The sequence below is a fragment of the Scardinius erythrophthalmus genome, assembly GCF_964197995.2.
Source record: "Scardinius erythrophthalmus genome assembly, chromosome: 9".
In the NCBI taxonomy this organism is placed as follows: Eukaryota; Metazoa; Chordata; class Actinopteri; order Cypriniformes; family Leuciscidae; genus Scardinius; species Scardinius erythrophthalmus.
The window spans coordinates 35,705,867-35,730,429 of NC_138229.1; the positions used below are offsets into that span (position 1 = coordinate 35,705,867).

General features: G+C 38.3%; 1 protein-coding gene across 2 annotated transcripts in view; it reads right to left on the reverse strand.

Moving 5' to 3' along the window:
- The window catches only part of rock1 (Rho-associated, coiled-coil containing protein kinase 1), a 78,608-nt gene that overhangs the window by 21,035 nt on the left and 33,010 nt on the right, over positions 1-24,563 (reverse strand). For both annotated transcript variants that reach the window (XR_014030817.1, XM_081375153.1), the window contains exons 4-21: positions 23,942-24,079; positions 21,645-21,820; positions 21,466-21,550; positions 20,110-20,254; positions 18,221-18,359; positions 17,980-18,071; positions 15,045-15,204; positions 14,889-14,952; positions 14,691-14,779; positions 13,448-13,496; positions 13,131-13,266; positions 11,112-11,191; positions 10,265-10,511; positions 7,300-7,406; positions 4,693-4,843; positions 3,727-3,887; positions 3,444-3,628; positions 1,528-1,597 (exon numbers count right to left, since the gene is read on the reverse strand). Coding sequence is in view for 1 of the 2 variants with exons in the window: in XM_081375153.1 (XP_081231279.1) it covers positions 1,528-1,597; positions 3,444-3,628; positions 3,727-3,887; positions 4,693-4,843; positions 7,300-7,406; positions 10,265-10,511; positions 11,112-11,191; positions 13,131-13,266; positions 13,448-13,496; positions 14,691-14,779; positions 14,889-14,952; positions 15,045-15,204; positions 17,980-18,071; positions 18,221-18,359; positions 20,110-20,254; positions 21,466-21,550; positions 21,645-21,820; positions 23,942-24,079 (2,274 nt within the window). In the remaining variant the exon portion in view is untranslated. The remainder of the gene's footprint in view (positions 1-1,527; positions 1,598-3,443; positions 3,629-3,726; positions 3,888-4,692; positions 4,844-7,299; positions 7,407-10,264; positions 10,512-11,111; positions 11,192-13,130; positions 13,267-13,447; positions 13,497-14,690; positions 14,780-14,888; positions 14,953-15,044; positions 15,205-17,979; positions 18,072-18,220; positions 18,360-20,109; positions 20,255-21,465; positions 21,551-21,644; positions 21,821-23,941; positions 24,080-24,563) is intronic.

The following is a 24,563-nucleotide window of genomic DNA, read 5'->3' on the forward strand; positions in this document are numbered from 1 at the left end:
TATGTGAACGATAAAGCAAGACTATTTTCACATAATTTTGAAGAAAAAACACTAGGCGAGGACATCCATTTGTCAAAAGTCTTATTGACACATATTTACTATGTGTTTTGTGGCCTTATTTCAGAATTTTTATTTTTTATTTTTTTCAATAACCACGCATAAACATTATTCTCTCAAAAATGAAAACATGTACATACACATGGCTCACATATTATGGTAGCCCTGTTTGTGCTTTATAGAGTGAATTTACACCTTTGCCATTAATATGTTTATAAGCAACTGAAAAAAGCACAAATGTCAGGGCATGTCAGAACATCTCAAGGGCCCCAAAAACAGCCCAGACCCCAGAGGGTTAATATCAGGTGTAAACAGGGCCTTACCTGAGCATTTGAATGCACTAATATTTTCATAATAACATGAGCCGCTTGGAATGAAGAAAGGGATCAGTGTAATTGATATTCAAAATGGTCAGCGATCACTGCTTTGTTTATGGTTTGTATTTCTGCAGTCCTAGTTTTGGTTTCCCTTTTTGAATGATGAAAATAGACTATTGATGTCTAGACAGATACTTCCTTACACGCAGGAGCAGAAACCATGTGATAGTTGACAGTCACCTTTAGTCGTTTTACTGTGTTCAAGCGCAGCTTTTTGACCGAGACGCAGACGACGAGAGGCGACAACAGTCAGCTTTTATCATTGCTGGTTCTTTGACGTCGGCTTGGTGTGTCCCGGGCATTAGTCTGGTTACTGACAAATTTTTTAATCTCAAGAAAATTGGTCACTAGCTAGGCTTCCATCAATGTATTTTCATGCTCATTTTGTGACATTGCATAAAAACACACACATAAAAAAATAATTGTTTGCGGTGGATGTTTTTTTTTGTGCATAAGATATTATGGAAACATATCAAAAAATGTAATGTGACTTTGCCTAAACAAGTCCTGTGACTGAATAATTTGCTCAGAGAAGACATTATATAATACAAGCATCTGCCTCTGTTGTGAATTGTGTTGGTTTGTCTGCTTGCACTAAGCTCAAAGTCATTTATTACATTAAAAAAAGAAGCCACGGTAGCTTCTCCTGTATCTACAATTTCCATTTCCGGTGATATACTGAAGCATTTCTCTTGTACATACTAACGGAAATGTAGCTTTCTTTGCAATCAGTTTTTTCAAGATTCCAATTTTTTTCTTCTTTTTTTTTTTTTTTTACATAAATTGAATTCGCAACTTGAATGGAAACCTGGCACATATGAAATATGCCTTGAACCCAACAAGCTTTATGGGGCTTTACACCTGGAAAAGGTTACAAAAGCATTGCTAAAGTTGTTTCTTTTTTTACCGTGATGCTACAATATCAGGATTAGGAAGTATTTTACCTCTGTGAGGCAAGAATTGGCAACGACACAACACTGTAAGCAAATAATGTAATGAGCAAGATGATGATCACACACGAGGCACTTGATGCGTTTTCACCTCATTAAGGAAAAGGAAACATGAAAAATGTTCAGCAGTCTGTGATACTCACTGAGAAATACTGTTCAGCCTCCAGCTGGTCCTGAAGTTCCCTCATCTGTCCCTCATTTCCTCTGTACTGCCTGAGGAGACACACGCTTCCATCAATCAGTCACTTCAGCTTCACAAACGGTATTTATTCAGACTCCACAGCTCAAGCAAGTGGAAATGAGTGTAAACCTGGCAGGTCCACCCACTAGGTCTTTTGACACATTAGGGCAAGTTGTCTCAAGCAAAAGTCATTTGAGAGATAAACAAAGTAATTATATTTTGATAAAAAGATTACAGTTTTTTTTTTCTTGGAATAATGTAAAATGATGCATAACTCACAATAAGGTCAGGGACCTACGGAAGCTTGTTTCCACCAAGCAATGTCTTACAATTCTGACTTTTTTTCTTAGAACTGCGTGATATAAACTCGCAATCCTGACTTTTTGCGCCAATATAAATTATACAGGTTGCTAAGGAAGCTTGTTTCTGCCACAAAAAAAGATAATTGCGACTTTTTATCTCGCAACGACAAAATCTCGCAATTGTGAGAAATAAAGTCATAATTGAGAGATAAAAAGCTATTCTCTTTTAAATTTTTTTATTCCATGGCAGAAACAAGCTTCCATAGGAGCTTGTTAATATAAATCGGTTAATGATTTAATGCAGACTTTGAGGTACAAAACAATCCGACAGAGGGGAAGTTAAACGATTAACTGGCAGTGGAACTCCAGACGGAGGTCAACTCTTAATCCCAAGTGTAAATACTGGCAGCCAATAGTTTTGGCCAGATTTAAACATAATCTGCAATAATAGCCTTTTCTACAACAGAAAAGCCTTCTAAATATTCAGTAATGTAATAGCTGTTGACAGTTAGGCATTTTATGGACAGAACAGTTACAATTAGGGTCCAACATGACCAATAGAAATGCTTGTACTAAAAAAAAAAAAAGTTAAAAGGATGGTTCACCCCAAAATGAGAATTCTGTCATAATTTACGATTAATCTTCGATACATAAATTAAGATACTTTAAATGAATGAGAGGTTTCTGTCCCTTCATTTAAAGTCCAGGTAATTAAAACTTAGAAGACCCAAAAAGATCAGGAAGGCACCATAAAAAGAATCCATATTAATTGAACGGTTTAATCCAAGTCTTGTGAAGAGATACGATTGGTTTATATAAGGGATGCACTGATATGACCATTTTGGCCGATACCGATTACTGATAATGCTTTATATTTGAAAGCCGATAACCGATATATTGGCCGATATATTATATATATATAATTTTTAGATAATTTTTGAGAGCCTCATTACAAAAACAAAAGTCTCACCATTAAAAGCCATGTCCCAAGCACACAATTAAAATGTTCTCATTCAATTTTATGTGAATGAGAATGGTGGTGGTTGAGGAGATTCCCCCCTTCTATGTAAAGCGCTTTGAGTGTCGAGAAAAGCGCTATATAAATGTAATGAATTATTATTATTATTATTATTATTATTATGTAGCCTATATGACGGACTTGCGCTGCACATGTTGCACTTAACCATATTTTCCTTTTTTTCAGTGACTCCAATCATATTTCAAGCAATTCAAAATCTTCATGTTGAACAGTGCACATCTGAAGTGAAATTATCCATTATTTATCGGCTTTAATATATCAGCCCAATTTTCTTATCGGGTCGATAACGATAAAACCATAAATGAACATATATCGTGCGATACGGTGGCCGATATATCGTGCATCCCTACTTTATATAATGAACAGAAAGATTTAGGCTTTTATTTATATCATTTGGACCCTGTTTAGAAACTAGATCATTTTACTATTGCTGCCTAATAGTTCCAAAGAACATGAGTTTCGTGTCTTTTATTTAAAAAAGGGAGCTATGTACATATATATATATTCATGAGGGCAGGAGAGAGCAAAAGAGCATACTTGGTGAGCTGGGCCAACTGGAACTCGACGGAGCGTTTGTTCTCGAGGGCCGCGTTGATCTCCTGTTTGAGTTGCTTCTCTGATCCTTTCAGGCGTTCAGCCTCCATCGTCCAGCTTTTCAGCTCGTTTTGGGCCACCGAACGCTTCCCAGACTCTTGCTCCAACTGCACCCGCAGCTCCTTGACCTTGGGGGGTGGAGAGAAGACGAAGGATGCTGGATTCATAACACCTTTAACAGTTTGTAATCTTTTCAAGCCAAGCTGTTAGGTGGGTTGACACTCACCTCGTCCTCCAGCCTCTCCTTCTGCTTCATCAGCTGCTCCATCTTCTGCACAGACTGTTTGAGGTCGAACTCCAGCATGGAGCACTGCTTCTCCACCTCCACCACCCTGCTCTCCGCTCGCATCCGCAGGGTGGTCTCCTCCGACACCTTCTGCTCCACCGCTGACAGAGAAACAGAAAGAGAAAAACTGAACACCATGGACAAGAGCAGTCGATCGATATATTGGTCGATATTTGGCATTTCAAAATGTTTACAAATATGCAATTCATCGTATCACTGTTAATTGTATCAGGCATGGTATCATAAAAAGTGTACTTTGAGTCTCTGACTTAAGAACGTTTTGTGAATAAAATGTAGTTTGTCCCTGGACATGCATGAGAGGGCAACTTTAATTGTAGATTTTTTGCTCATCAGCCACTGTGGCTAGTGGTTTTCCAAAGTTACTAGCCACTCAGCATTTTCACTGCATCGATACAATGGGGGAAAATGGCTTTATAGATATTTTTAATATTATCTCATAATTTGGCAGCAGGTTTATTAGGCTGCTGTCACTTTAAGACCTGAAACACAGATCCATTATACTGTTACACATCCGATTTCTTTCTCAACTGTTTACGTTCAGTAAAAACATAACTATGTTAATGTGAATACTCACCAAGACCAGCATTTTGACATTATTTTGTTTGACTGTTTAAGCGCAATAAGCAGCAAAAAGAAGTCAATTTAGTACTGTGAGATGGCTTTATGTGCTCACACTTTGGGTTTGAGCACAAAATCTGCAGGAATGAGTTAAATTATGCGCAATCCCACACCGAAATTCCAGCCCTGTAACACCAACAATATTCATCAGGAGCAAATGAAACAAGTGAGTGAGGGGGTGGTGTCCAGGCTTGCAGCTAAACAAGACGCCGTGCAGCTCTGGACACGCAGTAAGATGGCATTGGTGCGTCTTGCACACACACATACCGTGCATAGCAGCTGACTTGGATTCCTCAATAGACTCATATTTGTCTGTGAGTTGAGCCTTCGTGATGCGGTGCTCAGTCAATTCCTGGTCTAGCCGCTGCTGGAGAGTCTTCAGCTTGTAGTTTAGGTCAATTTCCAGACTGTTCTTCTCCTGAGGACACAGAGAACATAGAAACACCGGTTACACAAAACACAGTAACTACACACAGCCTACACACAGAGAACACATAAAATAAAATGTATGTGGGTGGATTTTTCTTGAAGTAAACACTTTCAGTTATCCTTGAGTGAGACTATGGCATGAGACTATATTTTCAAAACGGTTTATCTCGGAGCAATTCTAAGCCAGTCTCATTCTACTGTGTGTAAAATGGTTATACACTTGAAACAGACTTTTTAATGGTGAGACAGTTGCAAACAGTGAGAAATGTTAAATCCTAACATTGCTGCCTAGGTTTCCATTCTAAGTGCATTGCTGAAAATGACTAGTTCAGTCATGAAACCGTAAGGCGCAGGCTGATAGGTCCTTTACATTCAATCTGCTAGCAATCATATGGTTTCCTACAAGGTACAAGCTGATTGGCCTCTGCTGTATTGCAGCCAATGAGCTTGCTTGTTCAACATTTGAATAGTCTGGTTCAGTGTTTGCTGTAAGCCGGTCTATAGAGTTTCTGAGACCCTCCACCTCCCCCAGCTCCACTTGTTTAGACTTGCTATGGGATTTAAAGTGTGCCTATTTATGTGGCAGCAGCAGTATGTCTTACATGCTCACAGCAGATTGTCACTGTATGGAAGCAGATTGTCACTGTCACTAACATGCTAAGACTATCCAGAGAAATACAATGAGAAGTGATATATAGCCAAATCAACTTAAATGTCAGAAAGTCTTGAATTTTCCCGCCCAAACTCTATTACCAAAATAGTGCTGACTGACCAACAAACCATGTAAAGAGAATGGTTAAACTCAAAATGAAGTAGGGCTGCAGCTATCGATTCTTTTTGTAATCGATTAATCTAACACTTAATCGATCGATTAATCGGATAATTTTTTTGTGTATTTTTAAACAACCAAAAAAAATAATGCATAACGAAAATTATGTGGCTGTAAAATGATCAAGCATTTGGCTTTTATTTCTCAAAAAAAAACCAGAGGTATTTATTCCAACTCCAACATGTGGCTCCAAAACTAAGCCTATTTATTGCAATTTTTACCCATTTAGTGTTTATAAGTGCCAAAGCCAACAATTATATAACAATACAGTTAAGTCAACTTACTGAAAAACATGTATAACATGTAAAACTATGAATACAAACTTAAATAGTAAAGTCTTAGTTTAAATAGTTTAAATAGTAAAGCCTTAGTTTTGTTTTGTCTTCTTAATACAACATTACAAAAAAAGGATTGCACCTTCTGCAAATTACCCACCTGAGAATAAAAATAAATGAATATAAAATATCAAGCCAAACAGGTACACAATGTATACAATTTATAAAAAAAATAAATGTAAATAAAACAATTATAAATAAGAATCAGACTTTTTCAGCTGTAATCTCAAAACAAACATCAAAATGTACTTTTATAAACTTTTATTAACCCAGCCAATATAATCACAATGAACACATCCAAAATAAAATCTTTAACATATATATAACAACTGCAAAGCGTCTCATTTGTAAACAAAATGATTTACGCACTAAATCCAATTGCTGTGAGGTTCGGGATGCGACGTCTGTTTTGAGAGTTTAAAAATATAGAAATTGTGCTGAAGTTTATGCTGGATTTAATGCGTAAATCATTTTGTTTACAAATTAGACGCTTTGCAGTTGTTATATAAATGTTAAAGATTTTATTTTGGATGTGTTTATTCTGATTATATTGGCTGGGTTTATAAAAGTTTATAAAATTGAAAGGATATCTTTTCTTGGTGCATTTGGAAACAAAACTTGTCTATTTCTAAATGGAATCGCGTGCATCTCTGATGATTATACTGTCCGTGTAAAAAAAAAAAAAACCTTAACAAAAAAACAGACACACCCCAAAGCGGAGACGTTACAGCGTTGCCAGCGGCACTGAGCGGAGTTTTGCCGCTGTAGTGGACACGCACCTTTACTCTCCACCATTGCGCCAACTAAATTCAAAATGTATCACGCGCTATGGTGTGCTTCCTGAACATTGAACAACGGTCCGTGTGAAACAATCAGATCCCTGTGCATCACAGGAATTTAACGAGGCTTCGAGGCAGCGTTTTTGCTCCGAGGAATTTTTGGAATCGAGTAACTCGATGAATCGTTTCAGCCCTAAATGAAGTCTATTTTTTTTTAACATTACATTTACTTTCCTACACTGTCCGAAAAATGTGAAAAAATGTAGATTTAGGCATAAAAGAGCTTGCCACTGGAGCTGTAACCTTATAAGGACAATTTTATATCTTATCTACCCTTAAAATTGATAATGTAATGTATGGAAAAGTAAATCAAAATAGTCACAATGCAAAAATATCTTAATAGGCCCTCATAGACTGCAAATATTATGTAAAATATATTTAAAAATTGCATTTTAAAATATGTTTTTATGCATTTTAAAATAATATGAAAAAAACGGCAAACCTTCTCAAGAACGTTACATCTGTCTTGGACTTGTTTCCTCTCCAGGTCCACTTTAGACAAACTCTGCTTCAAGTTCTTGTTGTCCTCCTGTAGACCAGTGATCCGAGCTTCAAAGAGACAAAGAACAGACTTAGATCCCACTGGATTATCACAATAGTTGCAAAGGGAATGTTTTGAAATTTTAAATGAATATTATCTACACTATTTGCACACCATAGAAAATGGTTTTATTAATAAAGAATTCAGACCTTTACTTTTTCACATTGTTTTGTTGCAGCCTTTTGCTAAAATGCTTCAAATGATTATTTTTTCACGTCAAACTACACCCCATAATTAAACAGATTTGTGATAACTTGTGAAAAAACTGAAATATCACACCGACATAAGTATTTAGGGTCCTTTGCTATGACGTTTGAAATTCAGCTCAGGTGCATCCAATTTCTCTTTGAGAGGTTTCTACACGTTGATTGGAATAAATCTGTGGAAAATTCAATTAGTCCATTTGTGTGGAATGCATCAATTCGTCGCGCTGTTTATGTTCCCCAATGATGCATGCTGAAAATCAGCCGTTATTACAAAAATATCTGGCCCGATCTAAAGTGGAAGTGGAAATGTTTTAAACAAAGACCGAATAAAATGCTCTGCACACTCTATAAAACTGAAATGGCACAGGCCTACCGAAGCAGCACAACTTCTATGCAAGAGAAACTGAAAAGAAAGAAAACATCCCGGGGCTCTCCTACCTCAAAACAACGAGACGGCAGCGTAAGGATTTGGACTATTACAGTGAAGTTTTACATAGTACTAGAATACAGTCCCATATTTTGTGCTTAATACGGCTGCGTTCATCCAGCACTCTGTCTTTGCGAGCTGCTGTGGGTGCGAGGCGTACTGTCTGCAACCAGTTACAAAGATCTTAACAGTGTTGGTTATTTAAAATACCTAATGGATGAACTCAGGCCTCAATTGGACTCATTTAAGTACGCACCGTCAATCTTGGTAAAATTTCACGGTTTTATGGACACCGCCATGTTTGATACTGTCGCCGTGGTTACCGCTGTGGTTAGTGAGAATGTGGTTGTGGCTTCAGCTGTTTGATCATGCAGCTGAATGAACATTCAAGCAGGCACTTTAGATTATTCGATTAAAATAATAAAAAAAACTCTTAAAACTACATTCCATGACACAACAACAGTGGTATTTGTAAAATTATGGTGTTTGCTCGTCTGCCATGACACTCGCTGAGAGAGAAGTGCTGCAAGCGGAGAGAATGCTACAAACAGTGATATGGTTCCCGTGGTGATACTGAGTTTTTTCTGTAATTAATTGTGATATCGCACATTCAGGTTTTTAATATATTTTTATATTGTAATATACAGTGCACCAAAATAGATTCAATCCATTATTTTCCTCAATATTATACAAACAATACCCCATAATGACAATGTGAAAGAAGTTTGTTTGAAATCTTGATCAAAAAATCACATGTACATAAGTATTCACAGCCTTTGCTCAATACTTTGTTGAAGCACATTTGGCACCAATTACAGCCTCAAGTCTTTTTGAGTATGATGCTACAAGCTTGGCACACCTATTTTTGGGCAGTTTCTTCCATTCGTCTTTACAGAACCTCTCAAGCTCCATCAGGTTGGATGGGAAGCGTCAGTGCACAGCCATTTTCAGATCTCTCCAGAGATGTTCAATCGGGCTCAAGTCTAGGCTCTGGCTGGGCCACTCAAGGACATTCACAGAGTTGTCCCGTAGCCCCTCCTTTGTTATTTGGCTGTGTGCTTAGGGTCGTTGTTGGAAGATGAACCGTTGCCCCAGTCTGAGGTCCAGAGCAGGTTTTCATCAAGGATGTCTCTGTACATTGCTGCATTCATCTTTCCCTCGATCCTGACTAGTCTCCCAGTTCCTGCCGCTGAAAAACATCCCCTTGCATGATGCTGCCACCACCATGCTTCACTGTAGAGATGGTATTGGCCAGGTGATGAGCGGTGCCTGGTTGCCTCCAGACATGACGCTTGCCATTCAGGCCAAATAGTTCTACCTTTGTTTCATCAGACCAGAGAATTTTGTTTCTCATGGTCTGAGAGTCCTTCAGGAGCCTTTTGGCAAACTCCAGGTGGGCTGACATGTGCCTTTTACCGAGGAGTGGCTTCAGCCTGGCCACTCTACCATACAAGAGCTGCAGAGATGGTTGTTCTTCTGAAAGGTTCTCCTCTCTCCACAGAGAAACGCTGGAGCTCGATCAGAGTGACCATCGGGTTCTTGGTCTCCTCCCTGACTAAAGGCCCTTCTCCCCCGAAAGCGGCCAGCTCTAGGAAGAGTCCTGGTGGTTCCAAACTTCTTCCATTTACGGATGATGGAGGACAGTGTGCTCATTGGGACCTTTAATGCGGCAGAAATTTTTCTGCACCCTTCCGCAGATCTGTGCCTCGATACAATCCTGTCTCGGAGGTCTACAGACAATTCCTGGGACTTCATGGCTTGGTTTGTGCTCTGACATTCACTGTCAACTGTGGGACCTTATACAGTCAGGTGTGTGCCTTTCCAAATCATTTCCATTCAACTGAATTTACCACAGGTATCTCAGGGATGATCAGTGGAAACAGGATGCACCTGAGCTCAATTTTAAATGTCATGGCAAAGGCTGTGAATACTTATGTACATGTGATTTTTTTTTGTTTTTTAATTTTAATACATTTGCAAAGATTTCAAACAAACTTCTATCACGTTGTCATTATGGGGTATTGTTTGTAGAATTGTGAGGAAAATAATGAATTGAATCCATTTTGGAATAAGGCTGTAACATAACAAATTGTGGAAAAAGTGAAGCGCTGTGAATACCTTCCGGATGCACTGTATACACAATATATATATTGTGTTAATATAATCTGCCTGTGTCCTCATCTGTGGTCTATGTTGATGGGGTCAAATGGGGGAAAGTGTGAGCCGCTCTCACCTTGCAGTTCTCTGATCTCCTCTGAGCCCTGGCTGCAGGAGCGTCTCTCGGTGTCCAGCGTGGTCTGCAGTTGCAGAAGCTCTTTCTCCAGCTGCTGTTTGACACTCTCTGCAGCGCGACACTTCTCCTGCAGCTCACGGTTCACTCCCTCCAGCTGGCTCATGGACTTCCCCATCTCCGTGTGGCTCTTCCTCAAACGCACCACCGTGTCCGACTCAGCCCGCAGGAGGTCGTTGGCTTCCCCCAGCTGTGTGAGATGATGTTTCTTAATTATCATGTGGTGTAAACACCTTTCGAAGAACCACAGAGCCACACTTGCTGGATGATTTTTTGAGGAAATCACCCCACAAATGGCTTCCAAAAAAATATCACAGTTTCGATACCATAGCAGAAGTTAATACCATAGTTGATAACATAATTATAAGTTAATAATACATTGAAGCATTAGCATGTAGCCTTCAAACATTGCTTCACAAAGAATCACATTGTCAGTAATAGAAGAAAGTCAAATGGCTTGAAGCTACTAAATGTCTTTGTTTTCTTTTTCTTGTCAGTGTTGCGGCAACAGGATTGTAAGTCTGCATTTACATGACACAGATATATCCTGACACTTTGCTGGTAATCTTTATTGTCAATCGTCACAATTTGGGGAGCGGGGCTCAACGCTAAATAGTTTTTCTACTGCCAGTGGTTCCCAGTTTTACTTGCCCTAAAAACATATTCACTGGCCCAACCCCCCAAAAAACAGGAGGGTTATTTAAACCAAAAACAGTTCTTGTTAAAAGTTATATATTTATATTTATATTAACATATATTTAAATTTGAGAAGTGTTCTTGATAAGCTTACTTGGTTCTGTAGCTGGGCGATCTTGTCATTGTTTTGACTCATTTTCCTCAAGTCTTCCAGTTGCTCCTTCAAAGTAGACACTAGAGAAAAGGAAATTGGATTTAATACTGGGCGGGGGAAAGCTTTATCTTTCCTAATAACATGTTAACAGAGCAATGAAATGTGTATTATACGGACCTATGTGGTGCTTGGGTGAATTATATTCATGTTAGGGCTATTGTCCTGTTTCCATTAGCTAATTTACAGACTGTCATAGTCAAAGATCAGACATATAACTGCTCTCTGCTAGATGTGGTTTTCCACAGAACATTTAATGACCTGCAGTGCCCAACTCAAAAGCCTGTTTAAGGCTGAGCAAATATGCCATGAAAATGTCTTTTTTTTTCCAATGATAGAGGTTCTGCCATGGGGGTAAACTCCAGAAAGCAGGGTTAATATACCTTCACTAAACCCAAAGCTTTCAAGTCAATTCACATATATTTCTATAGCACTTTATACAATTCAGATTGCTTCAAAAGCAGCTTCACAGTAATAAAAAGGAAAATAACAGTGTTAATGTAGCAAAATTTGTCAATTTTGAAACAACTTCAATTTCAGCTGAACAGCTCTACAGAAGAAAACATGGTTGCGAGTTCAAGATCAGTGAGTTCATGACGAAAACCCAAAGACATTGCCAACTAAGTGCTGAATACAAGGCATTTTTCAATACCAAGTACGCCAAGTGCGACTGAGCAGTACGGTCTCCTGAAGACAGGAGGATGCAAGGACTTTAGTGCGGTGCTGTTTCAAAATGTCACTCCCCGTAAAAAAAGTGCCCAGATGTGTTCTTGATATCGAGAATGCGTCGAGTGCAGACTTGAGAGAATCGAATTGAAAACCCCAGAAATCAGCACAGGCGGACGATGTACAGAAGCCTGTAAGCTTTAAACTTTTCTTGTTCTCACTCAAGAGATTTCTGCTGAAAGCTCGCAAATACCCGACGGCTTGTGAAAGTCTGCAGTACTTTTTAATTGCCATATTTAAAACAATGTTAAATGTTACACAAATACTCATGTACAATAAGATATCCAATAATAACAATAAGGTAAATAAGTAAATATTTTATTAGGTTATGACATCTGTGATGTTATGTTTTATTTATTGTGCTTTGGATGGTACTGTCCCACTGCCTAAAACGTGCTGAACAATGCTCGTGTCCTTCCGCGCCCGTTCTTTCAAGGTAGCTGGGCAAGACCAGTCTTCGAAGAGCGCAAGTCCGTTCTTTACATTGAGAAACTTATCTTGGAAACTATGATTATCTTCACTGTATACATATTTATAACAAAATTAAATATAATATAAAACACAACCTTGCCTCTTTTGGGTTTTATTTTTAAACTATTAAACCTATGAATCCTCAATAAAAGGAACGGAGCAAAAACACATCCAGGGATTTGAACTGTATTTGGCTAGAAGTGAACTTTGAATTGGAACAGAACTTAGGCAGAGACTAATGAGGTTTCACAAGTTCACTAGTACAGACAAAAATGCATATTGAGAAATGTATCAAGATCACCATAGGAAAAGGATGGTAAAAGAAGGGCACCATACATTTACTAATTGTGCAATCATGTTTTTTCTTTTTCTTCTTTCACCATGTCATACTTTATTGACAATGTTTGATGTTTTGAAACAATGTTTTATTTTTATTACTGTGAACAAGAATATATCTGTAGGGTTATGATATAAGTTTGAAGCTAAATAAATAATAAAAAGTCTGTGCTTGCAAAGATAATACGGCTCTGTAAGTCTTTTTTTATGTATAGCTGTTTTACTTCCACATTTGTTAGAATTTTTTTGTATTATAGAAATACATTATAACACTTTGGGGAATTTTATTTCTTTTAAATGCAAATCCAAATAAATAAAAATTGTTTTATGTTATATTAAATTCATTTTTAAAATTAGTTATATAAATGTATTATTGAGCGAAACCTGAAGCCTTATCAAAATTAGAATGAGACCCCGACGACTCCTCACCCTCATTCTCCAGATTTCTTCGTTTTTCAGCCTCCTGGTCAGCCTTCCTTTGATGTTCTGTTGCTCGGTGCTGGATCATGATCTTGTCTTTCTCAAGTGAAGACATGTTAGCCTCCACACTCTTCCTTTGGTTACTCTGAAACACGTAAAGACAACAGAATAACTAGAAACCGAGAATTAACATAATATAAAATATAAAAGTTTCACCAGATATAATTAAATTTAACTTTAATTATCTATTGGAGCTTTGCATACAAAATACATATCCTCTGTATTCATTTAGATACATGCTTTAGAGATTAAATCATTTCACTCACCTCCTCATCTAACTCTTTCATTATCTTGTCTAGCTTTGTATTGGATGCCCTGAGGGGGAAACAAATCAAAGAACAGATTTCAGAGGCCTGATTTTTTTTATTTAAATTTAGGTTTGGATATAGGAATGAGGAGATTAATTTGGGGAAAGATGGATTTATTGTTGGGGATAGATGGATCTTCACATGGCTGGCTGAGAGTTTGATTTGAGATTGGAGATGGTGATTTGGGATAGATAGATGATGTATTGTGGCTGGATGGACAGGGTTCCCATACCTTGGTTAACTTCAAATTCAAGGACCTTTCAAGGACTTTCCAGGTCCAATACCCTCAAATTCAAGGACTTAATGTGGGGACACGTTTCAAGTGAGAGCAAGGTTACATCATGTTACCTTGTTAATACATTGTTACAGTTTTGCGCCTGTGAATGTCATGGCAACGTACAACACAAAGTACCTCACGCGGGAAACACTTAACGTAACGCGTAAATGCGCGTAACTAGCGTAAATGAATCAAGCTAGTATGCATAGGCCACAAAGTGTTGGCGAAATAACACATTAGCGGCCCGGAGGGAATACTATGGATTTTTTTTTTTAGAAAACTTCTTGCACAAAATGAATTCAAGCACTTTCAAAGACCTGTATCTATGTATGGTTATTTTCAAAAACTTTCCAGGGCCTTGACTTTTTCCCCCCCCCCAGATTCACAAACTTTCAAGGATTTCAAAGACCCGTGGGAACCCTGGATGGATGAAGAGTTTGGTTTGGTTGGATGTATGATGGATAGATGAGGCGTTTGATTGGTTTGGATCGTATGTTTGGTTGTAGGTGGATGGATGAAGTGTTTGGTTCGGGTGTTTGGTTCTGGATGGATGAAGTATTTGATTGGTTTGGATGAGGTGTTTGACTCTGATGGATGGATGATGGATGGATAAAGTGTTTGGATTGTCTGTATTGGGTGTTTGGTTTGGGATGGATGATGAGATGTTTGATTGGTTTGGATGAGGTGTTTGGTTCAGGATGGATGAATGGATAAGGTGTTTTATTTGTTTTGGATAGAGTGTTTGGTTCTGGGTGGATGGATGGATGGATGGATGAAATGTTTTATTTGTTTGGAAATTGTGTTTGGTTTTGGATGGGTGGATAAGGAGTTTGGTTCTGGATGAGGTGTTAGATTGGTTTAGATGGACAGATGAATGGTTGGATAAGGTTATTTGGGTGGATGGGCAAGCAGACAGATAAACACCTGCACTTCTGCTCCATCTCGTCTCTCAGCTGCATCTCACTCTGAAGTTTTTCTTCTAGCTGATAAATTCTCTTCTGAAGATTCTCCAACTGAGAGATCAGAGAAACACAATCAATCATCCTCACAGTTTAAGACAAAGATTCACTATTATAGTGCTTTAAACTCTTTCATTTAAAGTCTCTGTTTAGAGGTTCTTACGTGACTCTTATCTTCCTTTGTTGAGCTGCGTTTGTCAATCTTTATAGTTGATTCCCGAGGAAACCTGATAGGGAGTAAATAATTAATCATTTTTTTCACACTTTTACCAATGTAACACAAACACCTGGGATCTAAGCACTGACTGCCTGTACTCACTGGTTATTGCTGTAGTAGGTGAAACCCACAAACGGAAGCTGGTTGCCTACAAACGCTTTAGGAATGGGGAATGTCTCCTCCTCCCCTCGATCTTCCTCAATGTCGTCGAAGTTGCTTGTGTCTACGTCACTGCTTAACTCCGGCACCACTGGAGCAGCCGCTACATGCAACAATAAAGTAGTACATTTTAATGAGAACAAACAAAGAATGCTACAAATGCAAAAAGTGAAGTCTGATGAAAGGAAGGTACAATTTCACTACAGTTGTTCTTGGTATATTTGTGTCTCTACTCAGAAGAGTAGAGAACAGTGCTGAAAACTGGTGAATACAATTCCAATGGAGTAAATGCGGCCAGGACACCGGGGTTACACCCCTAATCTTTCACGAGAAGTGCCATGGGATTTTTAATGACCACAGAGAGTCAGGACCTCGGTTTAACGTCTCATCTGAAGGATGGTGCTTTCTCACAATAGTCACATCCATGAGATGAACCATCATTCCCAAACCTACAGCTCAAGTTTGATGTAAATCACTCAATCCATGCACAATATTTCAGAAACTCCAACAGGATTTCTTTTGTAATTTTGTCTGGCTCAGTTAGACAATTGTGGGTGGAGTTAGTGTAAATAGCCTCTGCCAACAAGCCAGGCTATTTGCACTTGGTGTGAACAGATACTGTTGAATCTTAATATAGAGAAGCAACACTAGACTATATGCAATGGATTCTACTGCACACGTGTTTATATTTTCTTAAGGAAATGTGAGTGTTTGCCATGGACTTATTATGCAGTTGCTTAAAGGTTCCCAGTGGGTTTTAGTGCATTGCTGTGTTGTTGCTAGGGTGCTTTGGGTGGTTGCATTAAAACTCAAGTCAGAGGAGCTCATCCCCAAACATCAGTGATTTAGGGTGCTTTCACACTTGGTTCGATTGCCTGTTCCGAACCCGAGTTCGATTGCTCCCCCCTCCCCCTGCCCCCGATGGACTGTGTTCACATTATATTATTTGTATCTGAACCGCGGTACGCTTGCGTCATCAAGCTGCAGCTGGCGCGTGCTCGTGTTGCTTGGTAACCGCTATGAAAAGGCGTCAAAATGGATAGAATTGCTCGCTTCACGTTTGTTCTTCTTATTTTAACCTTTGGTTTTGTTTTCAAAGAAAAGATACAGAAACACACTTGCGTCTGTCTGCCGCAAAAATATTAAAACCGTTCCAAAGACAGCGGGATGTCCGCCGAAGACAATTTTTGTGGAGGCAAGCAGAAATCATCTCTGCTTGCAGTGCGTCAATCCCGTTTTTCGTCAAGGTAAGTGTATAGACCCTTTTAAAGTTGTTAAACACACACGCACGCAGGCACGCACCACACTATATGGCATCAATAGTGGTTCACTTCCGCGATTTGGTTCGATTGCGTTCATATCAGCAGCGAACCGTACCCAAGTTCACATGAACCGTACCCCAGACCACCTTTTTAAGCGGACTCGAGTACGGTTCGCGGGTGCGCACCCGAGTTCGGAAAACAGCGTTCACATCATCCAAACGAACCGAACTCTGACGTCATTCGAACCCGGGTGCGCACCAAAAGTGCTAGTGTGAAAGCCCCCTTAGTTTCAACAGATTTACCAGCGCAAACACTTTTTTGGCGTTAAAAAACTACTGTCAGGATTTACTTAAGACAAAAATAAGTGCTGAAAAGGCATGGACAGGGTTATTTTTGCGGCTGACCTTATTGCATATGCATTTGTAAGAGTTTCTCTTTCAGATGCAAAATTTATGGGTGGAGAGTATCTAAATTAATGATGCAAAGTAATTTACTAAGGTCTGCGCTAGTCAATTCACTGATATTTGCGCCATTATTTACCACCCCAAAAAGCATGTCTTAGGGGACGTTTACAAGACAACGAAATGCTTAAAACAGAGAAGTTTTTCCTTTGAGTTTTTTCACGTACATACGCCACCATTGTCAAAACGATGCCCATTCACATGGATCCGTGAAAACGACTAAATACGCTGTATTTGCTGCCAGGCCATTAGACGGCGATGAAACACTATAGACTGAACACGTAATACGCATGTGCAAGACGTCATCGTCTTCAGAGATTCACGTTTAAATGGAGAATGTTTTCAAAAACTTGCATTTAAAGCCTATTTTCAAAAGTTTGCATTTTCAGGCACCGTTGTCAAAACACAGCTGTCGTGTAAACGAACGACCAAAATGCATAAAAAGTTTGACCTTTATAGTTGAAAATGGTGTCATGTAAAACAGCCCCTTAAACCAGATGCTAATTTGCGCTGCTCTTGGTAGATTGCACTGGCCAATATGGAAATGATCCATTAAATGTTCTTTCATTTGCACGTCGTCAGTAGATCACGCGCAGAACTTTCCACTCCCATGAGCACTTTTGTTTAGTAAAAAGTGCTCCTTGTTTAGTAAATCTGGCCCTTGGTGTCTAGGTCACCTGGAAGTTTCTAGTAATCCTGAAAGCTGGTTCAGGTGTTTTTATTTAGAGTTGGAGCTGAACTCTACTGGACAGTGGCCCTCAAGGAACTGAGTTTGACAACCCTGGTCTAGATGGTTCATTTTTTTTTATTTGATTGTATTGTGCACTAGATTGCATTTGAAAAAGGAAACTCTCTCACTGAAGAGCTCAACTCAACCCTCATGTTCTTTCAACCTGTGTGCATTTATTTTTCTGTGGACAATGAAAGATGATATTTTTAAAATGTCTTATAATTAGTTTTTTTTTTGGTCCATATAATTAAAGTCACTGGGGTCCAGTGTTGTTTTGGGGTCCAGTGTTGTTTTGGACCCCGGTGTTTTTCAGACCTTAGTATAAACAGTAGATGGTTTCAAAGATAAAAGACAAGAATCAAAAAGGTCGGAATTTTGAAAAGGTAACCAAGCTGGCAGATCTGAGGTTCAGAAACTCAACTCACTCTCTCTGATGTTCTCCCATGCCCACTGGTCGTTCTTGAAAAAACCGTGTCGCTTGATTTCATCGACTCCATTGCGTCCTAACCGCACTTCCCTAGTGAGAGATGAGATGAGATGAAATTAGCACAGTGTATTTTGAGTTAACATGCTTTCCGTCAATCCCTGATATGCAACTGATCAGTGCGGAAAACACTTACTATATTTTATTTGTAGCTAAAAAGTGTTTTTTTTTTTTATGCAAACCTGTCGGTGAGGAAAGCACAGATGAGGTTTTTTGCATCCTTTGAGATGTCGCTGTCCTCGGGGAAGGTCAGGGCATTCTTGTGATTCATGATCTTGCTGTAGGTGCCCACCAGAGAGTCAGCATAGAATGGCGTGTCACCTGAGGATACATTGAACAACACATAACACTTATTCTTCTGAATGCTTCCTCTATCCCAAGCTTTGTGATCCCTCCATCTGTTGGGAAGTCTCGCATTCTTAGAAATGTGTCTTCGTCTTTCGAGTTTAGTTTCTAAGAATTTAACCTGGAGCCAAACTGAACGAACAGCTACTCTTGTGCTTCTGCCAAGACCTTCCCTCTTGATGTAGGGATCTATGCTCAGAAGTGTAGTTTTTAATAGGCAACTTCTATGGTAATTTGCAACATGAGGATTCTAAACAAAGCAGTCTGAAATGTGATGAGATATAAAGACTGTGCGCCACAAAATAATACGAATAATAAGAAAACATGTCTTTCTAATGAGCTGTCCTTGCACAAACACTATATACTCTGATTCACCAACAAATGGCTTATAACCTGGTTATTTAATCAAATCACACAAGTTACCGGTTCATACGTAAATCAAGAAAAGAACACTCCTTTTAAAATCACTTAAGTGGTCAATCACTTCTGCGAAAACTATATAGTTATAACTAACTGAAGCTGACTACACTACACAATGAATCTCGTTTTCATTTATATATAAATATATATATACATGCAAATATTTCTTATATATATATATTTGTATTAAATGTACATGTACTATGCAACTTTTGACCTTCAAGCGGTTAAAAAGCAAAACTGCATGCATTTTGTGGAAGAATATTGTTTTGGTTGTGCTTTGGCTCTGCGGGACTGTGCGGATGAATATGACCCTTCACGTTAGATACAGTTTTACAATGAACTCTGTTTGAGAGCTACATATGGCACTTTATCTAATAAAACACCTTACTCACCACTAAAATACAACATCACATCTCGCCATCTACGAAAAGCCAATGTTGATCTCGTTTTATTACGAACTCTGTCGTGTTCTCTTTTTGCCAGCAGACTCTCCTCGTTTCGGCGTTTGTTAAAACGGGTGAATCCCCAGAGTTTTCTCGCTCATTGTGACAAGTAACCTCAGCCACCCCACACTAAACGCACGTCAAAGTAGCCGGAGCAACTACTCTCTATTGACGGATATGACGCGATGTATGTACGCAGCGAAAACCATCCCGACAGGTCTAAAATATAAATACTTAGACTTAGTGAATCAGGGTAAGACAAAAACACGTTTTGGGAGAAAGACTGATGATGTAATGACTTTAAATCCGGTTAATTTTGAACCAAAAATGGTGGACCTTTACATAGTGTACCTTTAAATAATAGAAACAAATTAATACAACGTCCTCACGTTTAATTAATATATTAATTGATACTGTATAATAGACAAATATATTGGCCTATTTTTTTTCTGCATGTCATGTGCAAAAAACAAACAAAAGTGATGACATATGAAATAATGTGGTGACAATATTGGTATTTAGCATATAAATCCATGTATGGGAAACGGACTACCAGTTTAATGCTCCCATGCAAATCAAACCAACTTTCAACTGTCATAAAACGCAAGCACTTGACATTTACTATGCTGCTTGAATTTGTTCTGAATAACAAACATATTCACATAAGCTAAATTTGCTCCTGTGAATATGAATTCTTTTACTTAAAGTGTTTTTGTTAGATTACCCACTGACTGCAACCGTCAAATCTAACCCAAAGGCACAGCAAGGTTGACTAACACTCATGAAAAATAAACGTTCACCTGAAAAGCTGCAAATGCATTCAAGCTTGTTTGCAAATGCGAGACTGATGCTAAACTCACCAACGAGCATCTCATAGAGGAAGACTCCCACAGACCACCAGTCACACTCTCGGCCATAGTAGCCGTCTCCTCCCTGCGACTTCAGTACCTCTGGAGAAATATAGTCTGGAGTTCCTACTGCTGTGTCACATCGTACCATCCCATCCTGAGAGGAGGAGAACAACAGAATATAGTCTGCGGCAGAACTCAAACAACAGTGCTTTGTAGGAATGGTTCAGGATGTCATTCACCAACTGACTTTAGATGCTAGCTTTAGATGTAGATATTTTTTAGATTATTGTTTTTAATATTTTTTTAGTAATGGTGCTTTAAAGGTATAAGAAATTGTGTGGATTGCTGTAAACAACATTCACTGCTCTGTGAGACAGACAGCTGCCATTTCATCCAGTACAAAGGATATATATATATATTTTTTTTTTTACTTTTTTTTATGTTTATATACAGTTGTATTGATAACTATGATGGTGGGTTATTCTTGGGTCATACCCAAGTAGAGAAGCTAAAGAAAATGTTTAATTAATGATGAATCATATGATGAATTATTCTTTCTTCGTCTGTATGTCAAATGCAGATTCCTGAACTGATGTATTTCAATTGTTAAATGTCTTAATTTCCATTGAACATCAAGTATGGGGTTATAATTGATGTCATTTTCCCAAATAAGATTCGTACACAGTTTAATTTACAATATATCAGGTGAAATTCTATCATACAGTAAGAAGTGATGTCCGGCATAGGAAAATTAACATCTTCAAACTTTATTTAAATATTATTAAAAATGAGTTAAGATATTTTTAAGCATATTGCATAGTTGTGCTTGTAGTCAACTGTTTAATCTGTGAGAACGCAATGAAACATGCCAAATTGTGCCGACAACATTTTTGGTCAGGCTGTCATACAAAGAAATGATGAACATGCAAACACAAGAGAGAATCAAGTAAATATTAATAACTGATTATGTTGTAGTCAATGTATGTGTTTTCCTGCAAGATTTTTGTTGTTCTATGCAGTTCCCCCCCCCGAGGCTGTAGTTTGCCTGTCAGACAAATACCTTAACCAAGTTTAGTGTTTTGTTTTTCCTTCATATTTAAAATACTATAATCCTCATATTTTGACGGTTTAATTGAACTTGTCGGTCATTAAAAACTGTACACTGTACACAGTATTGTGGGAATTTACTGTACAATACTGTGCTAAAGTACAATCAGATGCTTCACAAAAACATTTTTGTGTGTTTATTACACAACAATATGGTTATCAGATCTAGGAAAGGATTAGGAATTCTACACTAAGCACACACACACACACGTGACAATGACTTTTATGAAAATGTGTAGTTTCGCACGTCTCTGGTACCTTGTTCATTTTCATGCAGGTCCCAAAGTCTGCCAGCTTCAAGTGGCCTGCCTTGTCTAGCAACATGTTGTCAGGCTTCACATCCCTAAGACGAATGTTAACACGCACATATTGGTAATCTTCAAAATTTCAAGCAAGCAAGCACACCAGAAAAGTGCAGTTTAATGTGTGCATGAGACCTGTGAATGAAGCCCATGGAGTGGATGCCGTCCAGTGCCAGCACAACCTCAGCAGTGTAGAAACGTGCCCACTTCTCAGGCACATCATAGTTGCTCATCAGGTTGACCAGGTCTCCGCCTGGCATATACTCCATCACCATGTAGAGGTAGCGGTTGTCTTGGAATGCATAAAACAGCTGGATGACATAAAAAAGAAAAAAATGATATACATCTTAATAAACATCTCAACTGTTTATGTTCACTTAAGACACATCTGACTGTTCACATGGATACTTCCCAATATGGGCATTTCAAGCGCAAGACGACGTGAAAGAGTTCAGTATTCACACGTATTCTGCAGACACAGATTTCTAATGTTTATGCACAGAGAACATCCCACACAGCGAGTAATTGAGTTCTCTTTCTCGTCTTCTTACGCTTGAATATTTCATGTGGCGAGGTTGAAACTTTCGTGACGATGCATTACTGGCCCATCAACTGTCCCGAGAGTCGTTCACGTTTGTTCGTGTTCTCACGACACTGCATTGCTAGAATTCATAAAAAAAAAACCGACCAACTGGCGAATAGGGCTGTCAAAATGGCTGAAAAGCTAAGTTCGAATTTCTTTCGTAAATAATCGCAAAATTCAAATTATATTCGAATTCTAAAGGCAATACTTCATGTTAGAGGAAAAAAAGTGCTGTTTTGTCTCCTATGCCCACAAGAGGGAGCAAACGAGCGCAACATGCAAATATAAACCAAATCGAGCATCGCATCTTTTATTGAAATGAAATTCACTTTGTAAAGTGCATTAACGTTTGAATCAACTGTTCTTAAATAAAACAGAATTTCCTTAATGTGCATGCAAGGAAAATTAGGTTACAATAGTGCATAAAACTGTGTTTGTGCATCAGTAACCTGAGAAAACATGCTTTCAACACACACCATAATGAACTACATGAACACAAAATAGTCAAAAACACCAGATGGTCAACTTGATCTGCAGTGAGTGCTAATAAGCGCTTTTCGTTGACAATGTTTCCAGCTGATGAAAACACACGCTCAGCTCTGACCGATGTGCAGGTATGGGGTTAGGGTCGTTGCATGATTTTTGCCACCAACTGAGAGGGTTTTCGTCAGCAGAAAGCCTTTTCCCGCCATTTTTTCAAATGAACAACGCAGCCGCACTGTGCTGTTTAGTGGATAAGCTAACAAAAACAAACCGCGCCAGTTACATCATCACCATGTCATGCACGCCTCATGACACACCAAAAATTCGAATGCACGTTTTTTGCATTCGAATGTGCCGGGTTTTTTTTTTTTTATTCGACAAATATTCGAAATTTGAATTTTTATTTGACAGCGCTACTGGTGACTGACACAATTTCACATGCTCGACAACGCTTAACTCGCATTTGGCGCTTGGCGAGTGTTAATTTTATACATATACAAGCATCATGCTCAAGAATACAACAAAATGGGTAACACTTTACAATAAGGTTCATTAGTTAACATCAATTAATGTATTAACTAACATGAACTAACAATGAGCATTACATTTGTTACTATATTAGTTCATCTTTGTAAATGTTAGTTAATAAAAATCCAGCTGTTCATTGTTTGTTCATGTTAGCTCACAGTGCATTATCTAATGTTAACAAATACAACCTTTGACTTAAATAATGTATTAGTAAACGTTATAATTAATATTAACAAAGATTAATAAATGCTGAAGAAGTATTGTTCATTCTAAGTTCATGTTAACTAAGGTAGTTAATTAATGTTAACTAATGAACCTTATTGTAAAGTGTTATCACAATATGTTCTAAGAAAGCATAAAAAAAAAAAAACTTCACATGATCAATGGCAACAAAAACAATAAGCTTTATGTCGAGGGTCACATGAACAAACAGGAAAACAGCTCTCGTCGTATCCGCTCGTCGGAGAAAGTGTTAGCAGACATACAAACTGAAGGCGATATCTATGCACGTTTATGCTAATCAGCTAACCTAGCTAGCTATTTTTATTGTTGCCATTTTATTCAACTTAAAAACTCAAATTTTGGATGGACCAATGGACATCGGTTGTGGCTCCGTCATTCGTAGCTGCTTTGAAGGCATCTTGAGCAAAACGTTGTATTTAACGAAGCGCACACAAAAGACCTGAGGTTTGTTGTTACACATAACCTGAATATAATGTATTCAGTTTTTAAATCTGTTTTTATATTAACTAGAGAGCAACTAGACATCCATCCACATTCAAGACAAATCACACAGCTCATTATGATTAATACTCATAATTAATCAATTGATTCATACCTGTACTACCCAATTACTGTTGGCAAAGGCCATAATATCTCTCTCTTCCCAGAAGAAAGCAGAGTCCGACCTCTTGATCATCTCAAACTTGCTGAGCAGCTTCATGGCGTACACTTTCCTCGTGGCTTTGTGCCTAACCTACAGAACAGGAAGACAGGGAACATGAATAGAGCTTGTTATTTACTTTACCTTCACTATGACACACTAAGAAAACAATATAGAAAATAACACTCGCATGACTTCTACTGTATTCACACTGACGGAAAGTTAAAAATGTAATGCAAAAACAAACTGCACATGTAGAAGTGCTGGGCGGTGTGACCAAAAATCTAGATTCTAGCATTCCCACTGTATTTTGTTCCTTTCATTGACCAGCAATGGTGCACGAAGTACTACACAAATACAGAAAAAGAACACACAGCTTCCCACATAAAATATTACTCCAGTAAAAGTACAAATTTTCATTGTACTTGAGCACAAGTATAAAAGTACTTTATTTGTAATGTTCTTAAGTATTAAAAGTAAAAAAATACTGACAGATGAACCGTGATTATTTACACTAGTAAATTAGTGCAGACAATTTGCAAAAGACAGTCTGCAAAGAAGCAAGTTTGATTTTATT